This window comes from Nyctereutes procyonoides, unplaced genomic scaffold (genome assembly GCF_905146905.1).
Source record: "Nyctereutes procyonoides isolate TBG_1078 unplaced genomic scaffold, NYPRO_anot_genome, whole genome shotgun sequence".
In the NCBI taxonomy this organism is placed as follows: Eukaryota; Metazoa; Chordata; class Mammalia; order Carnivora; family Canidae; genus Nyctereutes; species Nyctereutes procyonoides.
In genome coordinates, this window is record NW_026575028.1 from 7,764,286 (window position 1) to 7,785,068 (window position 20,783).

Genomic DNA, 20,783 nt, shown 5'->3' on the forward strand with positions numbered 1-20,783 from the left:
AACATACGTGGGCTCTTGTTCTTTCCTTGCATTTTTTTCCCTTCCCTCTTTAAATTGAGAAGATTGGGGCACCTGGTGGCTCAGGTGGTTAAGCACCTGTCTTCGGCTCTGGTCATGATCCCAGGCTCTTAGGATGGAGCCCAACATTGGGCTCTCTGCTCAGTGGGGAGCCTGCTTCTCCCTCTGCCTGCCACTCTGCCACTCTGCCTACTTGTGCTCTCTCTGTCAAATAAATACATAAAACTTTAAAATTAAAAAAAATTTAAATTGAGAAGTTTGGACTCATTAATTCTTTGGTTCTTTCAAATTTTGGATGTTTTATAATGTTTTTGATTCCTTCTCCTCACTTTTATGTATCATCTCTCCCATTCTTTTCTTTTTTAAAAAAAGATTTTATTTATTTGAGAGAGAGTGAGAGCCAGAGAGATCATAGAGGGAGAGGCAGAGGGAGAAGCTGACCCAATGCTGAGGAAAGAGCCTGATGCGGAGCTTGATGCCAGGACCCTGAGATCATGACCTAAGTGGAAGGCAGAAGCCTAACCAATTGAGCCACCCAGGTGCCCCTCCCATTCTTTTCTTCTTCTTTACTTTTTCCTCTACCTCTTCCTCTCCTTTTTTCCCTCCTTCTCCTCTCTCTATCTCCTTTGTCTGTTTCTGCTTCTCATTTGCTACCATAAACTCAGCCATGTGGACCATAAACTTTGAGTTTAAGGTCCCTTCCTCTTCAGCAGTCTACCAGTCCTGTGATACTCTCTTCATTTATGTTCTCTTTTTTTCTCACTTTCTTTTCTTTCCATTGTTTATAAATTACTTAACTTCCCTGGGCCTCAGTGTTTCCATCTAGAAAATAAAAATAATAGATTGTTATAAGCATCAAATGAATTAACTAAACCTCTTCATTCAGCATCTAACACAAAGTCCTCCAAAACGTCATTAACTTTATTCTTATTTGACCTTCTGCAAGCCCGCGTGATGTAATATACTATAGAACTGTTAGTTATTTATTATTTTTCCTAAAGTATCATGGTAACGTGGAAAGATAGTTTCCAGCTTGAAGAGACCTGAATTCCAGGCAAATCTCTAACTTTATTTTTTTTTTATTGGTGTTCAATTTGAAATCTCTAACTTTTTTTTTAAGATTTTATTTATTCATGAGAGGGATCCCTGGGGGGCGCAGCGGTTTGGCGCCTGCCTTTGGCCCGGGGCGCGATCCTGGAGACCCGGGATCGAATCCCACGTCGGGCTCCCGGTGCATGGAGCCTGCTTCTCCCTCTGCCTGTGTCTCTGCCTCTCTCTCTCTCTCTCTCTCTCTCTCTCTCTCTGTGTGTGTGTGTGACTATCATAAATTTAAAAAAAAAGATTTTATTTATTCATGAGGGACACAGAGATAGAGGCAGAGACACAGGCAGAGGGAGAAGCAGGCTCCATGCAGGGAGCCGGATGTGGGACTCAATTCCGGGACTCTGGGATCACACCCTGAGCGAAAGGCAGACGCTCAACCATGAGCCACCCAGGCATCCCAAAATCTCTAAATTTTTATGAGCATCAATTTCCTTATCTATAAAGTTAAAGTAATAACAGATACCTTCCTTACACCTAGGGGTTTTTCGTCTCGCAGGAATGAAATGACTCGATGCGCACGAAAGCCTCACTCTACAAGTACTCCCGGAGTCACACTGGGCGGGGGGGGGGATGCAGTATAGTTAGGAGGCTTCAAAGGGGTACAATTTTAAAAGATGCCTCACCAATAGTGAGCAATGTTACTACAATGTCAGTGTTACCTCTTATTACTTCCTTTACTTTTCCCACTACTTTCCTCTTGCTCCTCAAAAAAAGGAGTGGTTAAAATAGCCAGGGGATCCCTGCTGCTAAACTTCTATTATTGATTCTTGTCTTCTTCCTGTCTCTCATTTCCCTCCCTCCCTTTTTTCCTTCTCCAGACCGCTCGTTCTCATTACAGCTTTCCTGCCGCCTCCGGCGCCCTGTGCAGCCCGGATCTCCAGATTTCAAGCAGCTTTGAACAGACACATAACCACCCGGTACCTGCTGCAGACCAGGGGGCTCCCTTTGCATTTACCATCTAGCGCTCATCGGACAATAAAGTTTTATTGAAACAGAGCAGGAAAAAAAAAGACGCCGTCCTTCTTCCTCAACAGCCAATCAGAGAGTAGAATGACTGGCGCTCGCCGGAGCTTCAGCCCTCGGAAGGCGGGGGAGGGGCCTGGCCTCGCCAGAGCGGAAGTACGAGCCGGAAGCCCGCCATAGAGTGGTAGTGGCCAGAGCGACTCTACAGGGAGGTGGCAGGAAAGGCTTGGAACAGCTGCCGGAGGTGACGGAGTGGCTGCCCCGCCCGGTGTGCTGGAAGACGAAGCTTCCAGGTAGCGGCCCGCAGAGTCTGAGCCAGGGTACGACGGGGCAGTCGGCGTGAGCCCGTGGTCCCTGGGCGGCCTCTTTAAGGGAGGGGGCGGAGCCACGTGGAAGGACCGTGAGGGTGAGGTCACGTGGTTGGGGGTACTTGTGGGGCACCGTGGAAATTTGAGGGAGCGTTGTTGTTAGGGTGGACACCATGTGACGCCCCTTCCCCCAGCACATCCTATGCCTTGGGGTTCAGTGGGGTGCACGTGGTGGGCCTTGGGATCAGGCCCAGGGATGGGGGAGGGGGCCTGGCAACTCTGTCTCAGCCAGGCTTCCATCAAAGTGGCCGGTTTTCGGATTTCTAGAACCGAGTTTTAGACAGCTCCATCTCTTGTTCTTCATTTGTAGAAGTGACTCAGTGCCTCTGCAGTCCAGCCCCTGGCCCCTGTGCTTCCCGCCCTCCCAGGGTTCAGGGACTTCCAGCTTCACATTCTCTCTCCTTGCAGCTCCAGATATCCTGAGCCCAGGCCCTCCCAGCTCATTGCAGCCATGAGTGCCGAGGTGAAGGTGACAGGGCAGAACCAGGAGCAATTTCTGCTCTTGGCCAAGTCGGCCAAGGGGGCAGCGCTGGCCACACTCATTCACCAGGTGCTGGAGGCTCCTGGTGTCTACGTGTTTGGGGAACTGCTGGATATGCCTAATGTTAGAGAGGTGGGTTCCTGGCCTAGAAGGCACACATGGAAGCTTGGGACTAAGTCTGAATTTGAGAATGGGTGGGCAGGGCTCATTTGCAACCGCATAACCATTCGGTTGAACAGGAATATGGTGATGATTAATTAGCAGCTGGCAAAATAAGTAGGCAAATAAACCTCTCACTTTCCTTTGCTGATGAATCATCTGTAAAACCCACTGTTTTTCATTTTTAAGCCAAAGAGTGATTCAGAAAAGGAGACCTAATTCCATCCTGTCTCCTCCAATGTAGTACCTCTTAGTAAAATCATGTTGCCTTGATCAGGTCACTTTTACTTTAAGACCTCCGTTTAAAATTGAAACTGATACTGCCCCTCAGTGTCAATTATAGGAATCAGGTCAGATTATGGGAAGTGTAGAATCTGGTACAATTGGGAGGAATGAACATGAAATTGGCAGCCCCTCCTCTCCTCACTTTGTACTCTTTGTTCATTCACTTAGGTTAGATAAGTGCCTGGAAGTGTTAGAAGGTGTCTTTCTCCCCGAGACATGTGGCAAGATGCTAGGGACACAGCAGAGAGAACTGTTCACATAGAGTTAAGAGTTTAAAGTCTAGAGGGTGCTGGATCACCAAGATGTGTGACATCTGCTCAAGTCCTGAGGTGCTATGGCATTGATATGCGGGCAAACTGTGTTAGCTTTTTGAGAGCCAGTAATTGATGGAGTCAATGGATTTAGCTTTCAGGAGTCACTGGTATATGGAGAAAACTCTGGCTGCCTTCTTTCCCTGCGCTTTCTTCTGCAGTGGAACTAAAGAGGGTCCGTTAAGGTGAAAAAAACAAGCATTTGTTGAGTGCTTGTTTCTCTCTGCGGGTCATCTGGGAATACCAGAAAAGTGTAAGACACAGTGCTTATTATCCTCCTAAAACTTATATTCCAGTTGCAGAGATAAGATGAATGGATATGGCCATGTAAATTACTCATTTAGCAAGTATTTTCTGAGAGCCAAATAGCTCTGCAGACCTAACTGGGTGGGATACCAGGGCCTGGAGCTGTTATCATATTGGAAAGAAAGATATTCTTCGGTAACAGCCTAAGGGTTTGATTAAGTGCCAGAATGAGTGATCAGTGATTGGAGAGGAGATCTGAGTGGGCTGGCCTGGATGATGAAAGCCTCCTGGGTGCTGCAGGTCTGACGTAGAGGCCATGCAGCTCTCAGAGATGAGTGAGGCTAACGCAGGAGTGTTTGGTGAATTGGGAGGTACGGCAGACTGCCTACTCAGATTCAGAAATATTAAACATGCTCTAAGGACCAAAATGCAGTTTACAATGTCTGAGTGCGTGTGTGTGTACATGCACGTACGCTCACTACCAAACACTCTGAATGTGCTCAGTTCTGAATTTGGGGTAAGAATGAAGACGTACAGAGGAAGAGGGCATGGTGGATTGGGCGGAGTAGTGTAGACAACTGGAGCCTGGAGGTGGCAATGAGGCCTTCATATAGGGAGAGCCATCAGAGAGGCAGAGAAGTCCTGCGGGGGGGGGGGGGGTGCTGGGAGAGCCGATGGGAGAAGGGAGAGATGGGGCCAGAAAGTGGAATTGAGAACAGAATGAGGCTGGGGAACTGGAGAGAGGCCTGTCCTGTCACCTCTTCCTTCGTATTTTTGCAGCTGGCTGAGAGTGATTTCGCTTCCACGTTCCGGCTGCTCACCGTGTTCGCCTATGGGACATATGCTGATTACTTAGGTAACCAGAGGGTTAGAGCTCTGGAGTAGTGGTGGGAGAAGGGCAGTTTCTGGAAGGACTTCAAAGAAATTCCTGGGAAACCCTCCTGGGGTACACAGGGTCAGGGTCAAGACCTGAATTGACATGGAAAACTAAAAAAATTTTTTTAAGTAGAGGGTAGGAAGCTAGGGCTTCACACGAAAGTGTAATCAAGATTTCCTCTGCTTTGTCCTTTTATCCCAGCTGAAGCCCGGAATCTTCCCCCACTCACGGAGGCTCAGAAGAATAAGCTTCGCCACCTATCAGTTGTCACCTTGGCTGCTAAAGTCAAGGTGAGTGACAGTCCATCACCCCCCCACACACACACACACACACACACACCTGCCCCAGTCATGAGGCAAAGAGGAATGTCCCTTCACAAGGGATGGTCCAAAGGGAATTTGCACTTAGACAGCCTTGGCCCACACTTAACCAACTGAGCCACCCAGGCATCCCTGAATATTCTTAGTTTTCAGTTTTGTTTTGTGTTTCATTCAGCATTTTTTTGCATTTTGGGTCAAAATAGCAACCAGGATACCATTTACTTGTTTAGCAATCACCTGCCTCCTCACAATGGGAAGTCCCACACAGGGGTGCCTGGGTGGCTCAGTCGATTAAGTGTCTGCCTTTGGTTCAGGTCATGGTCCCAGGATCCTGGGATCCCGTCATCGCTGCTCAGCAGGGAGCTTGCTTCTCCCTCTCCGCCCCTCCCCAGCTCATGCCCACTCATGCTCTCCTGCGTGTGCGCTTTGTCTCTCTCTCTCTCACTCTCTCTCTCTCTCTCCCTCTCTCCCTGTCAAACAATTGAATAAAAATCCTAAAAAAATAAAGTCCCGTACGAATGCCCTCGGCTTTCAGATTTGGCAACAAAGCTCTCTTTTCTGGTGAAGTACTAGGCTTCTAAATGCTAGAGTCAGAAGTATATGGCCCAAAAGTAGTTTCAGTTAGGTTCAGTTTTTTATTAAATATCCCCCCACACACACACCTAACATTCTCTCTACTGTTACTTGATTCTCTTGTCATTCTCATGACTTTACCTAAATCAGGCTCCCTATCGTGAGATGCCGCTTTGGAAGGAAGTGGGAGATAAATGATAAACAGGAACACCAGAGCCCTCCCCCACCTGTTCCCGTTAATGCTAGGCTTGTATGCTCCAAGGTCTGTGTGCTGTCTTGAGCTGTGGCTGGAGGATTGACATCCAGGCAGATGTCACTTTCTTCCTCGATGGTGTGGGAGGTAAAGGGTGGTAGGGGAACGTAAATCTTCTATTTTATTTGCAGTTTTCCTTCTTGGAATGTTTTCAGGTGGCAATACTTTCCCTTATTTTGCCTTAGAACCAGCCTCTTAGGGGCACCTGGGTGACCCAGTGATTGAGTGTCTGCCTTTGGCTCAGGTTGTGATCCTGGGGTCCTGGGATCGAGTCCCACACCAGGCTCCCCGCAGGGAGCCTGCTTTATCCTCTGCCTATGTCTCTACCTCTCTCTGTGTCTCATGAATAAATCAATAAAATCTTTAAAACAAACAAAAGAACCAGCCTCTTAGAGGAAATCATTTAGGAGTAGGAGTGGAGGATAGGCAGGGGGGATAAGGAGGGAAGAATCTTGGGAGCCCTTCTATGCTGCAGAACCTCACAAATCCCAGCCTGACCTCCCTGGGCCCCAGTGTATCCCATACGCAGTGTTGCTGGAGGCCCTTGCCCTGCGTAATGTGCGGCAGCTGGAAGACCTCGTCATTGAGGCGGTGTACGCCGATGTGCTCCGCGGCTCTCTGGACCAGCGCAACCAGCGGCTGGAGGTTGACTATAGCATCGGGCGGGACATCCAGCGCCAGGACCTCAGTGCCATCACTCGGACCTTGCAGGAATGGTGAGAACTGGCTCCTGGCCCTGGCTCTTCTCTTCTCTTTCTCTTGGGGGGTGGTGGGGAGGACTGGGCTGGGCTGCATAGGTGGAATCCCAGAGGAAGAAGGGAAGTGAGCTCATTCCTCCAAAAGCTTCCGAGGGCAGAAGGGAGCAGAGGAGGGCCTGAAGAGCAAGAGGCTGGATGCAGTGTCCTTGGCCTAGTAACTGGGGGATGGGAGAGGGAGCAGTACTCTGGAGAGGATCCTCACTGGGATGTTGGAGCCTCACTGTCTTCAGTTGTATTCATCCCACTGGTCTGTAAGCAACACTGTAGGCCATGGGTCTCTTCCACTTCTGTTTCTCTCTTTATATTCTTGTCTAACATGCTTTTTTGTTTTTCCCTTCAGCATCCACCTGTTGTTATATTTAGTTCCTCCTCACAACATTGCACATTATTCCAGGCACTTCCCCTACCTCTCTTGTCCACCAAGTGTCTTTGTGGCTTCTGAGACCCTTGTTGCCCGTGGTCTCCAGGTGCCCTGGCTAGGGTTCCTGAATCAGGACAAGGGTTTGGATGCAGGATATTCCAAGTCTGTTTTTTGTGAGTATGTGATCACAGCCTCCCTCTGCTGATGCTTCTCCTTTCTTGATTCTTGCAGGTGTGTGGGCTGTGAGGTGGTGCTGTCAGGCATTGAGGAGCAGGTGAGCCGTGCCAACCAGCACAAAGAACAGCAGCTTGGCCTGAAGCAGCAGATCGAGAGTGAGGTGAGCAGACCAGGGATCCGGACGGACCCAAGTTCGTGCAGTCCAGGCCAGCTGTTCTGTGCGGGATGGGGGGGTGTGGTGGGGGATGTGGGACTGTGGCTATAGCAAAAAGACAAGGTAGGCAGGGACTGGCTGATTCTGGGTCTTCCGTCATCCTCCCCCATTTCTTTCATTCCGGTAGGTCGCCAACCTGAAAAAAACCATTAAAGTTACAACAGCCGCAGCTGCCGCGGCTACATCTCAGGACCCTGAACAGCACCTGACTGAGCTGAGGGAACCTGCCCCTGGCACCAACCAGCGCCAGCCCAGCAAGAAAGCCTCAAAGGGCAAGGGGTGAGCCACTATAGCAGGAACTGCTTGCTTCCGGGGTACCCTGCTTTTACTTCAGTGACCTGGCTGTCCTCACCCTCTTTAGTCATTTGCATGGGGGTAGACATGGTGGGAGCCCACAGGGGTCAAGGGATTCCCTGCAGCCTCTCTCTCTCTCTTCCCTTTGCCAGGCTCCGAGGGAGCGCCAAGATTTGGTCCAAGTCGAACTGAAGGGACTGTCGTTTCTTCCTTGGGGATGTGGGGTCCCAGCTGCCTGCCTGTCCTTTAGGAGTCCTCAGAGAGCCTTCCTGTGCCCCTGGCCAGCTGATAATCTTAGGTTCATGACCCTTAACCTCCCCCTTCTCTCCCGACCCTCCTCTAAGGAGGAGGCAAGTACAAGTCATGTTTTTGTTGGTACTTTTGCTTTATGTGACTTTCTTGTGTGTCCCATTGTCTCCCTCCCCCTCCCTGCTATGCTCTCTCCCTGTTTCTTTAAGGGGGGGAGGGTGGCCAGCATCTGTCCCTGTTCGTTATACGTCATGGAGTAGGTGGGGCTGCTCCTTCTGGAGCATAACCCACGTGTGTTTCTTCTCTTTCTAACCCCCATCCCTGCATGCCTGATCCCCAATTTGTACTCCTTACCCCCAGCCTTTTTTGGGCAGCATCTGAAGAGCCATAGGGCTTCCACCTTTATTCCCACCCAGAGAATTCTGGGAGCCAGTCTCCCATTCTAGGAGTCACTGGACACTTTCATCCTAGAATCCCATCACACTACAGTTGTTTCCTCTCCTCTTTCCTCCCCTTGGGTCCTGGGAATGCTGCTGCTTCAATGACCCCAGAGCCTAAGAACAGCAGCTGTCTCTTGAGATGTTGAGAGATGGTTCTTTCTTAGCCCTGGCTATCTTGGAAAGCCTGATGGCAATCCTGGAAGGATTTATACTTCCTTTTGTGAGTTTGGGGAAGGGAAGGGGATATAGATTGTATATAAAAAAAAAAAAAAAGTATATATACATATATCTATATATAACATGAAACAGAAATAAATCTATGAGAAGTCTATCTACAAACATACCCTGAAATGGGTATCTTCTGTCTTTGTTATGTGTGGATGGGAAGAAGGCTCATTGTCCATTGTAAAGCAAAGTGCTGGAAAAAGAGGAGAACCAGATACTATGTGCTGAGTCCTGGCCTAGGAGCCAGGAGACCTAGATCTTGAGTCATATGACTGTAGACAAATTGCTCAGTGTCCCAGCACTCATTCAGAAGCAGCAGATGCTTTCTGAGCATCAATGTGCAAAAAGCACTGACATGGAAAATGACTGTCGCTGGCTCTGCTCTCAAGGAGCTGGAGTTCAGCCTGCTGTTTTCCTTCTTACAGAATTATAAGGGGGAGGAGTTCATAATAACCTTCAGTTTTTGCATCAGGACCACACAACTCTTGAGAGCTGCTGTAAGAAGCAGCAGGCTCCTATCCACTATCCAAGGCAGAGCTTCCCATGCTGGGAGAGTTGGTCTCAGTCTAGTGGACTGCTGCGCACTTTTTAGAATTGAGAAGCTCTAGTGTAAGGGATGGTTGACCGCCCCCCTGCCACCCAACTTGGACATGAAGCCATTGCCCCCAAGGGTCCCAATGTTGACTGAGCTGCTTTCCAGAGATTGTGTTTTTCTCTAGGTAGAGATTTAGTACAGACCGCTCTACCAGTGCCAAAGGTCTCAGTCACAGAACTAGAAAGTGGGGTGAGATCCTGGATTTTGGTTAAAAGTGGGCTGGGTGAGCCTCTGGTTTTGAGAGGGCAGTGGAGACTTCCCAGGGCCAGTCTAGTGAGCCCTACTTGAGGAGGTGACACTCCTGAGTTCTAAGTTTAGCTTTGCTCTTGACAAGTTTGTTGAGCCTCTTTTGTCTTGGTTCTCAGTCTCTTCCTCTTCAATAAAGCCCTTCCCTCCACACCCTCCATTGTGTAGAAGTTGCTAATTCCTGGCACTTTGAGCCTGTCCCCTTGCCCCCCTTCCCCCGCCACCCCAACTTTTCACTTGAACTTAGTATCTTGTTTTGTAAGCTAGTTCCAGCCAGTGGCACGCCATAATTCTCTGAGCTCTCTAGTTCCAGCCTTCAGTGGATGGCTCTGAGTCCAACTGTGGGCTGAGTCGGGACTGCCTGGCTTAACACCCGGAGATGGAAGGGGACCATTCACATGTTCCTGAAGACATGCAAATGCAATTTGTCTTTGACTTAGAAAGACAGGGCTCTTGGCTACTAAGGCATGAAGAAGGGGGAGCAGATTATTTTGGGACTCAGTTTTTAACAATGAAACTTGGTTCAGGATTTAGAGACTTCATGTTTGACCAAGCTCAGGGCACCAGAATATTTCTAATCAATCTTACCATCACTGGCACACACTGATCCCTAATGTACAGCAGTCTTAGGTAGTCTTACGGCTGGACCACTATGGTAGGAGGAGAAAGAGGACTTGCCTTTATGAGAATTCAGAGTTCATGCTCATGAAACTAGTGACACTTAAAATACTAAGCCATAGTGTCTGAAGCTAAAAACAGCAACCAGACTGTGTACATCTTTATGCATAAGAAGAGCAAAGACAACGTCTACAGTCAGTATTCATGAAATCCTGTTGAGGAGAGATTGGAAATTCTCCGTGTAGATGTGTTTTCCAACATGGATGATAGAAGGGAGCTTTGGGAAGTCTAGGCAATGTATTACCTGATACAGTGTAACAAATTACCCTAAAATTTAGTGGCTTAAAACAACACATTTATTGTCTGTTTCTGTGGCTTGGGAATGTGGGGCACACTTTTCTGTCTCAGAGTCTCTCACAAGGTTGCAATCAAAGTGTTAGCTGGAGCCATACCTCATTTCTGGGCTGGCTGTTGGTCAGAGGCAGCCCTGGTAGTTCTCCATCAGAGCAAAAGCCAGAGAGACTACATCAGGAAAGCAGAACTGGTCTTGTTATCTAGTCACAGAAGAGGTATCCCATTAGTTTTACAAGTCCCCCGTTCCAGCCTATTGACTGTCAGAAGGCAGGGGTCACTGTGGAAGTCATATTAGAAGTTTCTTACCACAGGCAGTGTTTCTGTGGGCCAGCAGCATATCATACCAGCATCTGATGCTGGTAGCCCACAGAAACACTAGGGGATCTTTTGAAAATGCATATTCCTGGACCCCACTCCCACCCCAGTTCCTACTGAATTAGAATCTCCAGGATGTGGACTAGAAATATGCCTTCACTGTCCTCATTGACTCAGCTGTGAGCTGAGAAGTCCCATTTATATAAGCAGACTTGCCCAGATTAGTGCCAACTTGGATCAGCTAAAAGGCAGTGCAGGGCCTTAGACAGGTAAGGAGGCCTAGGGTCACCATCTGGAACAGAAGGATGTGCAAAGGTGAAACTGAGTACAGGACAAGAGAGAGGACTTGTCTCATGTTTTGAGGTTCTTAAGTATATGGCTAAGTATTTAAAAGTGTGATAAGTACTAAGATGTATAGGGTGACATGAAAGCATTTAACATAGGGATCTATATCTTACCTGGGGTCAGAAAAGCCTTCTTCAAGGATGTGACCTTTCAACTGAAACTAGAAGCTAAAGTGGCAGTTAGCCTGATGGAGGATGAGCATTTTCTTTTTAAGATTTTTTATTTATTTTTCATGACACACACAGAGAGAGAGGCAGAGACACAGGCAGAGGGAGAAGCAGGCACCAGGCAGGGAGCCTGACGCGGGACTTGATCCCGGGTCTCCAGGATCACACCCCAAGCTGAAGGTGGCGCTAAACCGCTGGGCCACTGGGGCTGCCCAGAGGATGAGCATTTTGGGTGGGAGGAAGAGTGTGATGAAAGGTTTTATTCTGTAACCTACTGCCTCTACCCTAATAAATGCATAATTTGGGGAATGGGGCAGGGAATATAATTCTATACTTAGATATTCATTTGTCTATTCAATGAATTGGTAAATATATCTTGACTGAAAAATCTGAAATAATATAAACCATAATGTATATGTTTTATCTGTTGGCAATAGGGGTTTTGGGTAATTTTTGTCTTTTTTACCTATCTCTGTTCCATCTTTTTTTACAATAGTTTAATATTCATTAAGTGCTTAACTATAGTCAAGCGTTATTGTAAGCGCTTTACATATATAAATTCATTTAATCCACACAATAGCCTTTTGAGGTTGATACCACTATTATCCTCTTCTAAAGATGACAGAAAAGGCACAGAGACGTTATGTAACTTGCTCAGGACCACACAGATTATAAATGGAACAGGCACATCCCACTCCCATCACTCCCAATGCTCCTGGACAGAATGCATGGGGCAATTGTATGAGATCTCAGAGAAGTAAATGGTAACGAGGAAGAAACCAGAATTTGAAGTTCCGTGAAACCAGTGGTGTTTGCCATTTCCCTCACCTCCATTATTGCCCAGAGTGGACTCAAAGGTGACCCCAAACCTGTACATCAGGTGTGAACTGAATGAACTTCTCTTGGAGCCATCTATTGCAAGTCTGAGGAGCAGGAAAGGGATTCCTCAGGGTCAGAGAATAGAGGAATCACCTGTTGTTTTTCTTTTTTCCTTCTCTTCCACCTCTAGCCCCAGGCGGTACCATGGTGGTGTAGGTACAGCAGCAAAATGACAGCTGTAGTGACTGGGCAGGCACTGAAAACTGAAGGAGGAGGATTCCCCTACTACAGGAGCTGTGGTCCCAAAAGTGTGAGGCCAATCTCTTTGCTTTTTTTCTTTGTTCTGTTGATGTTTAGCTCAGACACATAATGGGAAATACTCAGCAGAGTAGAGAAACTAAAGCCCCTCCCCCCCTCTTTTGCCAGAGGATTGGGAAAGGAAGACCCAGAGAATCAAAGTGTCAGGGAGATCACAGAGAGGAGGGAAACTGAGAGTCCTATAGAGTTGTGTGTGAACTCCTGGGCTCACTGCAAAGCTGCACAAGCATGCATCTGACCTTAAGCATACTACCAAAGCTTTATGAATTGAGCTACAATGTGGACTACTATCCAGGTCTGATTAATCATTGGGCAGCACACATACAGGATTGATTTAAATGACATCACAAACTGAAAGTTAAACTCACATTGGAACCACAAGGCAAAGAAGATAAATTATTGCCTGAACCAAACTGGTCAATCGTGTGCTAAAACGAAAAACATTCTCATTAGGATCTTAGTAAGATCTAGAGTCTCAAAACAATATTCAAAGTATCCAGAATTCAATCTAAAATTACTCAGCATACAAAGAACTCTCCAGGGAAAAGACAACCAACCCCAAGACAGAGATGTTGGAATTTAAAGCAAAGACTTATAAGGAGTTAGTATAACTATACTGGAAGAAGAAAGGGAGGAGGCTTTTGAAACAAATGGTAAGATAGAAAGTTTTATCAAAGAAATAGAAGACCTAAGGAAAAGCCTAATGGAAATTTTAGAACTGCAAAGTAGGAGTAGCCAAAACAAAATGTTCACTGGATAGCAGAATGGAGATGACAGAGGAGTGACTTTGAAGATAGTTAATATGTAAGTTATAACAAACAAAAAAGATAAAACAGAATCTCAGAGACCTGTGGGACAAGACCAAAAGATCTGACATTTGTGTCAACAGAGTCCCAGAAGGTGCAGAGAAAAAGTATGAAATTGGAAAATTATTGGCAGTTCTTATGGCTAAAATGGTCCCAAATTTGGCAAAAGCCAAATACAGATTCAAGAAGCTTGGTGAAGAGCAAACAATATACTCAAATCTATGACCAGACACAATAAATTGCTGAAAATTAAAAACAAAAATATCCAAAGAACATCTAAAGAAAAACAACCAATTTCATTTAAGGGAACGATAACTCAGATTACTGCAGATTTCTCATCAAAACTATGGAAACCAGAGGGAACTGGAATCACTTAAGGTGCTGAAAGAAAACTGTCAATTCAAAATTCTATATCCAAAGAAAGTGTCACTCAGAAGTTAATGTAAAATAAAGACAGTCTTGGGATGCCTGGGTGGCTCAGCCGCCGAGCAGCCGCCTTCAGCTCAGGGGATGGTCCTAGAGTCCCAGGATCGAGTCCCACATCTGGCTCCCTGTATGGAGCCTGCTTCTCCCTCTGCCTGTGTCTCTGCCTCTCTCTCTCTCTCTCTCTCTCTCTCTCTGTGTGTGTCTCTCATTAATAAATAAATAAAATCTTAAAAAAAAATGAAAGGATCTAACTGAAATTTATAGAACACTTACCCAACACAGCAGAATGACAATTTCTTTTCAAATGCATATGGCACATTTACCAAGACAGATCATGTCCTGAGTCCTAAAACAAACCTCAACAAGTCTAAAAGGATTGAAGTCATACAAAGTATGCTTTCTGACCATAATGGAATTAAAACTAGAAATCAATAACAGAAAGATAACAGGGAAATCTCCAAACACACAGAAACTAAACAACCTACTTGTAAATAATCCAATGATCAAAAAGAAAGTCCCAAGAGGGACACCTGGGTGGCTCAGTTGGTTAAGCATCTGCTTTTGGCTCAGGTCATGATCTCAGGATCCTAGGATTGAGCCTCATGTCAAGCTCTGCACTCAGTGGGGAGTCTGCTTATTCCTCTCCTTCTGCCTCTCTCCTCTGCTCATGCTCTCTCTGCCTCCCTCTCAAATAAATACATAAACTCTTTTTAAAAAAGAAGGAAAATACAAAATATCAAAATACGTGGGATGCAGCTAAAGTAGTGATTAAAGAAAATGATCACATCAAATGTTTATATTAGGAAAGAAGAAAGGTCTCAATGTCAACAATCTCTACTTCTACCTTGAGAAGATACACGAACAGCAAAAGTAAACACAAAGCAAGCAAAAGGAAAACATAATAAGAGCAGGAATTAGTGAAATTTATTTTTTAAAAAGACTTTATTCATGAGAGAGACAGAGAGGCAGAGACACAGGTAGAGGGAGGAGCAGGCTTCATGAAGGGAGCTGGATATGGGACTTGATCCTGGATCCTGAGGTCATACCCTGAACCAAAAGCAGACACCCAATTGCTGAGCTACCCAGGCTTTCCAGGAATTAGTGAAATTTAGAGGTGCCTAGCTGGCTCAGTCGGTAGAATATACAACTCTTGATCTTGGAGTTGTGAGATTGAGGCCCATGCTAGGTGTAGAAATCACTTAAAAATAAAAAATTTTTTTTAAAAAGAAATTAATGAAATTGAAAATAGAAAAAAATTAATGAAACCCAAAGTCAATTGTTTGAAATGATCAATAAAACTGATAAACCTTTAGCCATACTGACCCCCAAAAAATTTTAATTAAAAAAAAGACACCTGGCTGGCTCAGGTGGTAGAGCATATGACTTTTTTTTTTTTTTAATAGCATGCAACTCTTGATCTCAGAATTGTGAGTTTGAGACTCCCATTGGATGTAGAGAGTACTTAAAAATAAAATCTTTAAAAAAATTTTTAAAAAGAGAGACAAGAAATACCTATATCAGGAATAAAATAAAAATACCTATATCAGGATATCACTAAACTGCCCCCACAGACATTAAAAGGTTAGTAAGGAAATATGACAAATAATCCTACACATATAAATTCAACAATTTAGATAAAATGGACCAACACCTTGAAAGCCATAAGCTACTAAAACTCACCCAAGAAAAAGAAAGATGTAAATATCAAGTGCAGAACTATAAAGCTTTTAAGAAATAACATAGGAGAAAATCTTTTAGTTACCCAGAGTTAGGCAAAATGTTCTTAGATATGATACCCAAAACATATTTATTAAAGATTTTATTTATTCATGAGAGACACACAGAGAGAGATGGAGACATAGGCAGAGGGAGAAGCAGGCTCCTCACAGGGAGCCTGATGCGGGACTCAGTTCTTGGACCCCGGGATCACACCCTGAGCCAAAGCAGATGTTCAACCGCTGAGCCACCCAGGCATTCCAATGACACTCAAAATATGATACAAAAGAAAATGATGGTAAGTTGGACTTATCTTAATTGCAACTTTTGCTTTGAAAAAGAAGATGTCGGGACACCTGGGTGGCTCAGTGGTTGAGTGTCTGCCTTTGGCTCAGGTCCTGGGATCGAGTCCTGTATTGGGCTCCCCACAAGGAGCCTGCTTCTCCCTCTGCCTGTCTCTGCCTCTCTCTCTGTATCTCTTATGAATAAGTAGATAAAATCTGAAAAAAAATTTTTGAGGTAAAAAAAAAGAAAAAGATGTCAAGAGGAGGAAAAGACAAGCTACAGAATGGGAGAGAATTGTTTGCAAATCCTATTAGCAAAGGACTTCTAACCAGAATATGTAAAGAACACTCTTGGGGATCCCTGGGTGGCTCAGCAGTTTGGCACCTGCCTTCGGCCCAGGGCGTGATCCTGGAGTCCTGGGATCGAATCCCTCATCGGGCTCCCTGCATGGAGCTTGCTTCTCCCTCTGCTTGTGTGTCTGCCTCTCTCTCTCTCTCTCTCTCTCTCTCTCTCTCTCTCTCTCTCTTTCTTTCTCTCTCTCTCTCTGTCTCTCTCATGAATAAATAAATAAAATCTTAAAAACAAAGAATGCTCCAAACTCAACTGTAAGGAAATAAACAGCCCAATTTTGAAAAATGGCAGGAAGACTTACAGACATTTCATCAAAGAGGCTATAATGATGGCAAATAAGGACATGAAGAGATGTTCAACATCATTAGTCACTAGGGAAATACAAATTAAAACCGTGACAAGGTATCTATTAGAATAAATAGAAGAACACCTACGCACTTAATAGAATGGGTAAAATAAAATAAAAACTGACAATACTAACTGCTGGCAAGAATGCAAAAAGCAGCCAGGACTCTCTTACATTGCTGGTGAGAATGAAAAATGGTGTAGCTGCCCTGGAAAAGTTTGGCATTTTCTTGTAAATCTAAATATACACTTACCATATGACCTAGCAATCCCACTCCATTTTATTCCTAAAGAAGTTAAAACACGTTCACACAAAAGCCTGTACACAAATGTTTATAGCAACTCTGTTCATAATTGCCCCAAACTGGAAACTAGAATATCCTCAGATGGGTGAATGGATAAACAGACTATAAACACACAGTTAAGAGGGACGCCTGGGTGGCTCAGCAGTTGAGCGTCTGTTTTGGGTTCAGGGCGTGATCCCAGGGTCCAGGATTGAGTCCCACATCAGGCTCCCCGCAGGGATCCCGCATCTCCCTCTGCCTGTGTCTCTGCCTCTCTCTCTCTCTGTGTCTCATGAATAAATAAATAAAATCTTTAAAAACAAAAACAACCCCACACAGAATACTACTCTGCAATAAAAAGGAGTAAATTATGAATAACATGCAACAAACAGGGCAGCCCCGGTGGTGCAGCGGTTTAGCGCCGCCTGCAGCCCAGGGCGTGATCCTGGAGACCCTGGATCAAGTCCCTCCTCGGGCTCTCTGTATGATGCCTGCTTCTCCCTCTGCCTGTGTCTCTGCCTCTCTCTCTCTCTGTCTCTATGAATAAATAAATAAAATAAAAAAACATGCAACAAACAACATGAGTGAATCTCAAAGGCATTATGCTGAGTGAAAGAGCTACTTTCATATATGATTTCATTATATGACATTCTTGAAACGGCAGAGTTACAGCAATGGAGAACAAATCAGTGGTTGTCAAGGGTTAGGATTAGAGGAAGGGTGTGACTACAAAGGATCAGCAGGAGGGTGTTCAGGGTGATGGAACTGTTTTGATCCTGATGGCGGTGCTTACACCAATCTGCGTGTGTTAACACAGAACTGTACACACACACATACACAGCAATTTTATTACATGTTTAAAAAATACAAGGTTTAAAAAACATGTTCTGGGCTGCTGGCATTCATCATTTTAAATATGATGTTATTACTGGAGTAAATTTTAATATGAATTAAAACTTTGAAAGGACTCCCATGGTGAATCTTTCTTTATAGCACATTGGTATCATTTGTGTCAATCTAGATTTTGAGTCCTGGCTCTTGCAGTGTGCTAGGTAGCTTGCTGCCTGATGATGTTCAACAAGTCACCTCTGTTTCTTAAGCAATGACGCAAGGGGGTTTGGATATGTGTAATTGTTGCTAAGCTGCGTTGGAATCCTCTCTAACCTCGAGATTCTGCTTTAGTAAGTCTGAAGTGGTGATGCCCATCTACTGCCACATTTGGGAAGGTGCAGGGAAGGTGATCTGTGAGGTCTCTAACCCTAGAGATGTTATTTATATTATATACTGGGGTGGCTTAAACTAAGGGTCTATCTGAATTGGGAATCACTGTCTGTCCTTGTCTAGCATGTTCCCTGCCCCTGACACACACAAATCCAGGATATCTTAACTAAGCTCACCAGTAGTTTTCTAAGAACCTTGCATCAAACCACTTCCCACCTCAGTGTGACCTTGACCTTTCCTAAGTGTATTTCTGCTTCTCCCTTTTAGAGATTCAATGTGATATCTACGACCCTTTCCCACACCCTCTCTCTTATCCTCATTTCATGTGTCCCAGTGTCCTAGGCCCCAGCCTTCAGACACATGGTTGGCCTCTTGGCTGGAGAACACTTATGTCTTAGAGATGATTGTTCAGAACCTGCAAGCTCTCAGGTGGCAGGTGACAGCAGATGAAGAGGATGGGATGGATGCTGAGAAAAACTTGGGCCAGCACCCTATTCCTATGCAAAAAATAAGGTCCTCAGGGAAGAAAAGAATCATAAAAGGCAGAAAAAGGGCAAGGAACTCTGAGTACTAACTTAGCTTGTCTCATCCTAGGGACAGTCTAGGGCTGAGAGGGGGAAGTACCACCTGCTTGTCCTGGTCTCCCTGGAGACCGTGTATTTTATTTTATTTTAGAGATTTTATTTATTCATGAGAGAGACAGAGAGGAAGGCAGAGACACAGGCAGAGGGAGAAGCAGGCTCGGCTCTCCGTGGGGAGCCCGATATGGGACTCGATCCCGGGACCCTGGGATCACAACCTGAGCTGAAGGCAGACGCTCAACCACTGAGCCACCCAGGTGCCCCTGGAGTTACCATTTAAGGGTGGACATTGAGGATAGCAGGCTCGGAGCTGTCGGCACTCTCTGCCCACCTTCCACAGCAGCTCTGCCGGCCTCCTGCATCCCGGGCCCCACACCATGCCAGCTCTGTGCCTTCCGTAGGCTCTCCCCAGGGACAGAGGCTAGTGGGGAGGCTGCTTAGGAGAACCACCTACCCTCCCCATGCCCACAGTCCCCAGTTTTTTCTCTTGTCTCCTATGCCTAACTGTCCCCATTTTCACCTCCCCAGCTTCTAGCACAACCTTGCTTGGATCCACTGCTCCTATCTGAGGTCCCCGGTGATATCTAAGAAGTAGAGAGGTAGAGGCTACTTTTTTTTCTTATTCCTATCCCAACTGGAATGGTCTGGGAGAAGAGTCCTTGGTCCCTGCTGCTCCCTCAGCCCTCACAACGACCTGTGCCCAGGACTGGGAGCATCATGGCAGGGCAGATATGTGGAGTATTTAAGTGGACTGGGAATATGTGGGTTGGGAGACTCGAATACTGGGCTTTTATTATGGATCAACTCCTGGTTCTCTGGGTAACCAGTTTGTGAGCTGGGTATTGGATTGCAGAATGGTGGAGAAAGGGGGCATCAGGTAAAGGGTGTTAGTAGGACCCAAGGCTCTTGGTTATCATAGGAAGGAAAACATCCCAAACTGCAAGCAGGGCTTGCAAGAGTGGCCCAAAACTCTGAACCAAACGTTTCTTACAAAATATTTGTTTCAACTTGTTAAGTCTCTAAAGCCAAGGCATGAAAAGTGTGAAAGATAATAACTGGTAGCTGGGAGAACAGAGGGCTGGAGGCCAGGATGATGATTTCCAAGTTATGTCTGGAAGTATTCTAGGACCCCCGAGGATGGACCCAGAGAGGAGGACCACCAGAGAACACTGAAGGAGCAAGACAATAATCAGGGAGAAATCAGTCATTTATATCTCATGTACTGTGTCACATGCTTTCTCTGTGCTCATGGATTTCTCATCGTTCCAAAGTATGGACCCATGTCCCCACTGCCATCAGCGCCTAGAAAGTTCCATTTTACAAAATGGGAGACTGATGTTGAAAGATTAAGAATCTTTCCCAATCGTAGCTAAGCGGTGGAGCAGGTCTTGCTTATGGCAGGCTGTAGTCATCATTTCACTCCTCTGGGTAATTCAGTCTCCCACCAACTATCAGCCATGGGGGAAATAATGAGTCTGACATGTCCTCTGGACGTCAGGCCAAAGGCTTGAGGGGATGGCTATTGTGAATGAGGCCAGCCCAGTTGGAGAGCTGACCAGAAATAAAATGTCAGCTCTCTTCCTGAGAGTTCCTTTTCTATCTCTATCCTCTGGCCCTCACCCTACTGACCTGGCAGACAGGTCAGTACATGCCAAGGGGCTGGTTCTTGAGCTCCTTACTCGGTGGCTGCGGCTAACTAATTGCCCACAACATCTCACTGCTCACAACTAGTCACAGGCCCTAGGAAGGAGTGCTGGGTTGAAGGGTGGTCCTCACTCAAGAGCAGGGAGTAGGGGTGAGAATTAGTTCATGTGTCTGAAAGCCAGGACCTACATGGGAGATCTTATGCAACACTAGGTTGACTCACCTAGATTGAAATCAGGGCAACCCTTACCCTGCTCCAGCCCCCACTCAGAACCCTACCCGCCAGTGTGGGCACTATTATTGAAATCCAGGTTGGCAGGTTGAGTGTGAACTGTAGCCTTAGATTTTATAGCTGGTAAAGCACTTCAAAGCTGAGGTCCAGGGAAGTGAATGACCTGCCCAAGACCACTTGGCTATAGTTGATGACAGAGCCAAGGACTCAGCCTCTGGGCATCTTTTATACAAATCTTGTGCTCTCTCTCCTGTGGGCTCCTCTGGAGATTGATGAAAACTGCTTCCACTCCCAGAGGAAGGAAATATGAGTCTATTTGAACAGAGCCCAGGGGACACTTGAAACCGAGGGGAGCTGTGCTCAAAGTCCCATCATTTACAGTTCAACAACACAGGTGGAGATGAATTATCTATATAGGCACCCCACGCAACTCTTCAAA

At 45.9% G+C, this 20,783-nt stretch overlaps 1 protein-coding gene across 7 annotated transcripts; it reads left to right on the plus strand.

The window, feature by feature from the left end:
- Positions 1 to 2,254: 2,254 nt before the first annotated feature.
- On the plus strand, positions 2,255 to 17,594 carry COPS7A (COP9 signalosome subunit 7A). 7 transcript variants are annotated; one of them, XM_055315570.1, is made up of 8 exons: positions 2,255 to 2,405; positions 2,862 to 3,066; positions 4,716 to 4,791; positions 5,014 to 5,102; positions 6,451 to 6,674; positions 7,309 to 7,414; positions 7,596 to 7,747; positions 12,326 to 17,594. In XM_055315570.1, exons 2-8 carry the CDS (start codon positions 2,905 to 2,907, stop codon positions 12,366 to 12,368), a joined length of 852 nt encoding a protein of 283 aa, XP_055171545.1. In that variant the 5' UTR covers positions 2,255 to 2,405; positions 2,862 to 2,904; the 3' UTR covers positions 12,369 to 17,594. The 7 variants fall into 7 exon arrangements, with proteins under 7 accessions (XP_055171545.1, XP_055171549.1, XP_055171552.1 ...); XM_055315574.1 differs by having other exon boundaries at positions 6,472 to 6,674; XM_055315577.1 differs by having other exon boundaries at positions 6,526 to 6,674.
- Positions 17,595 to 20,783: the final 3,189 nt, after the last annotated feature.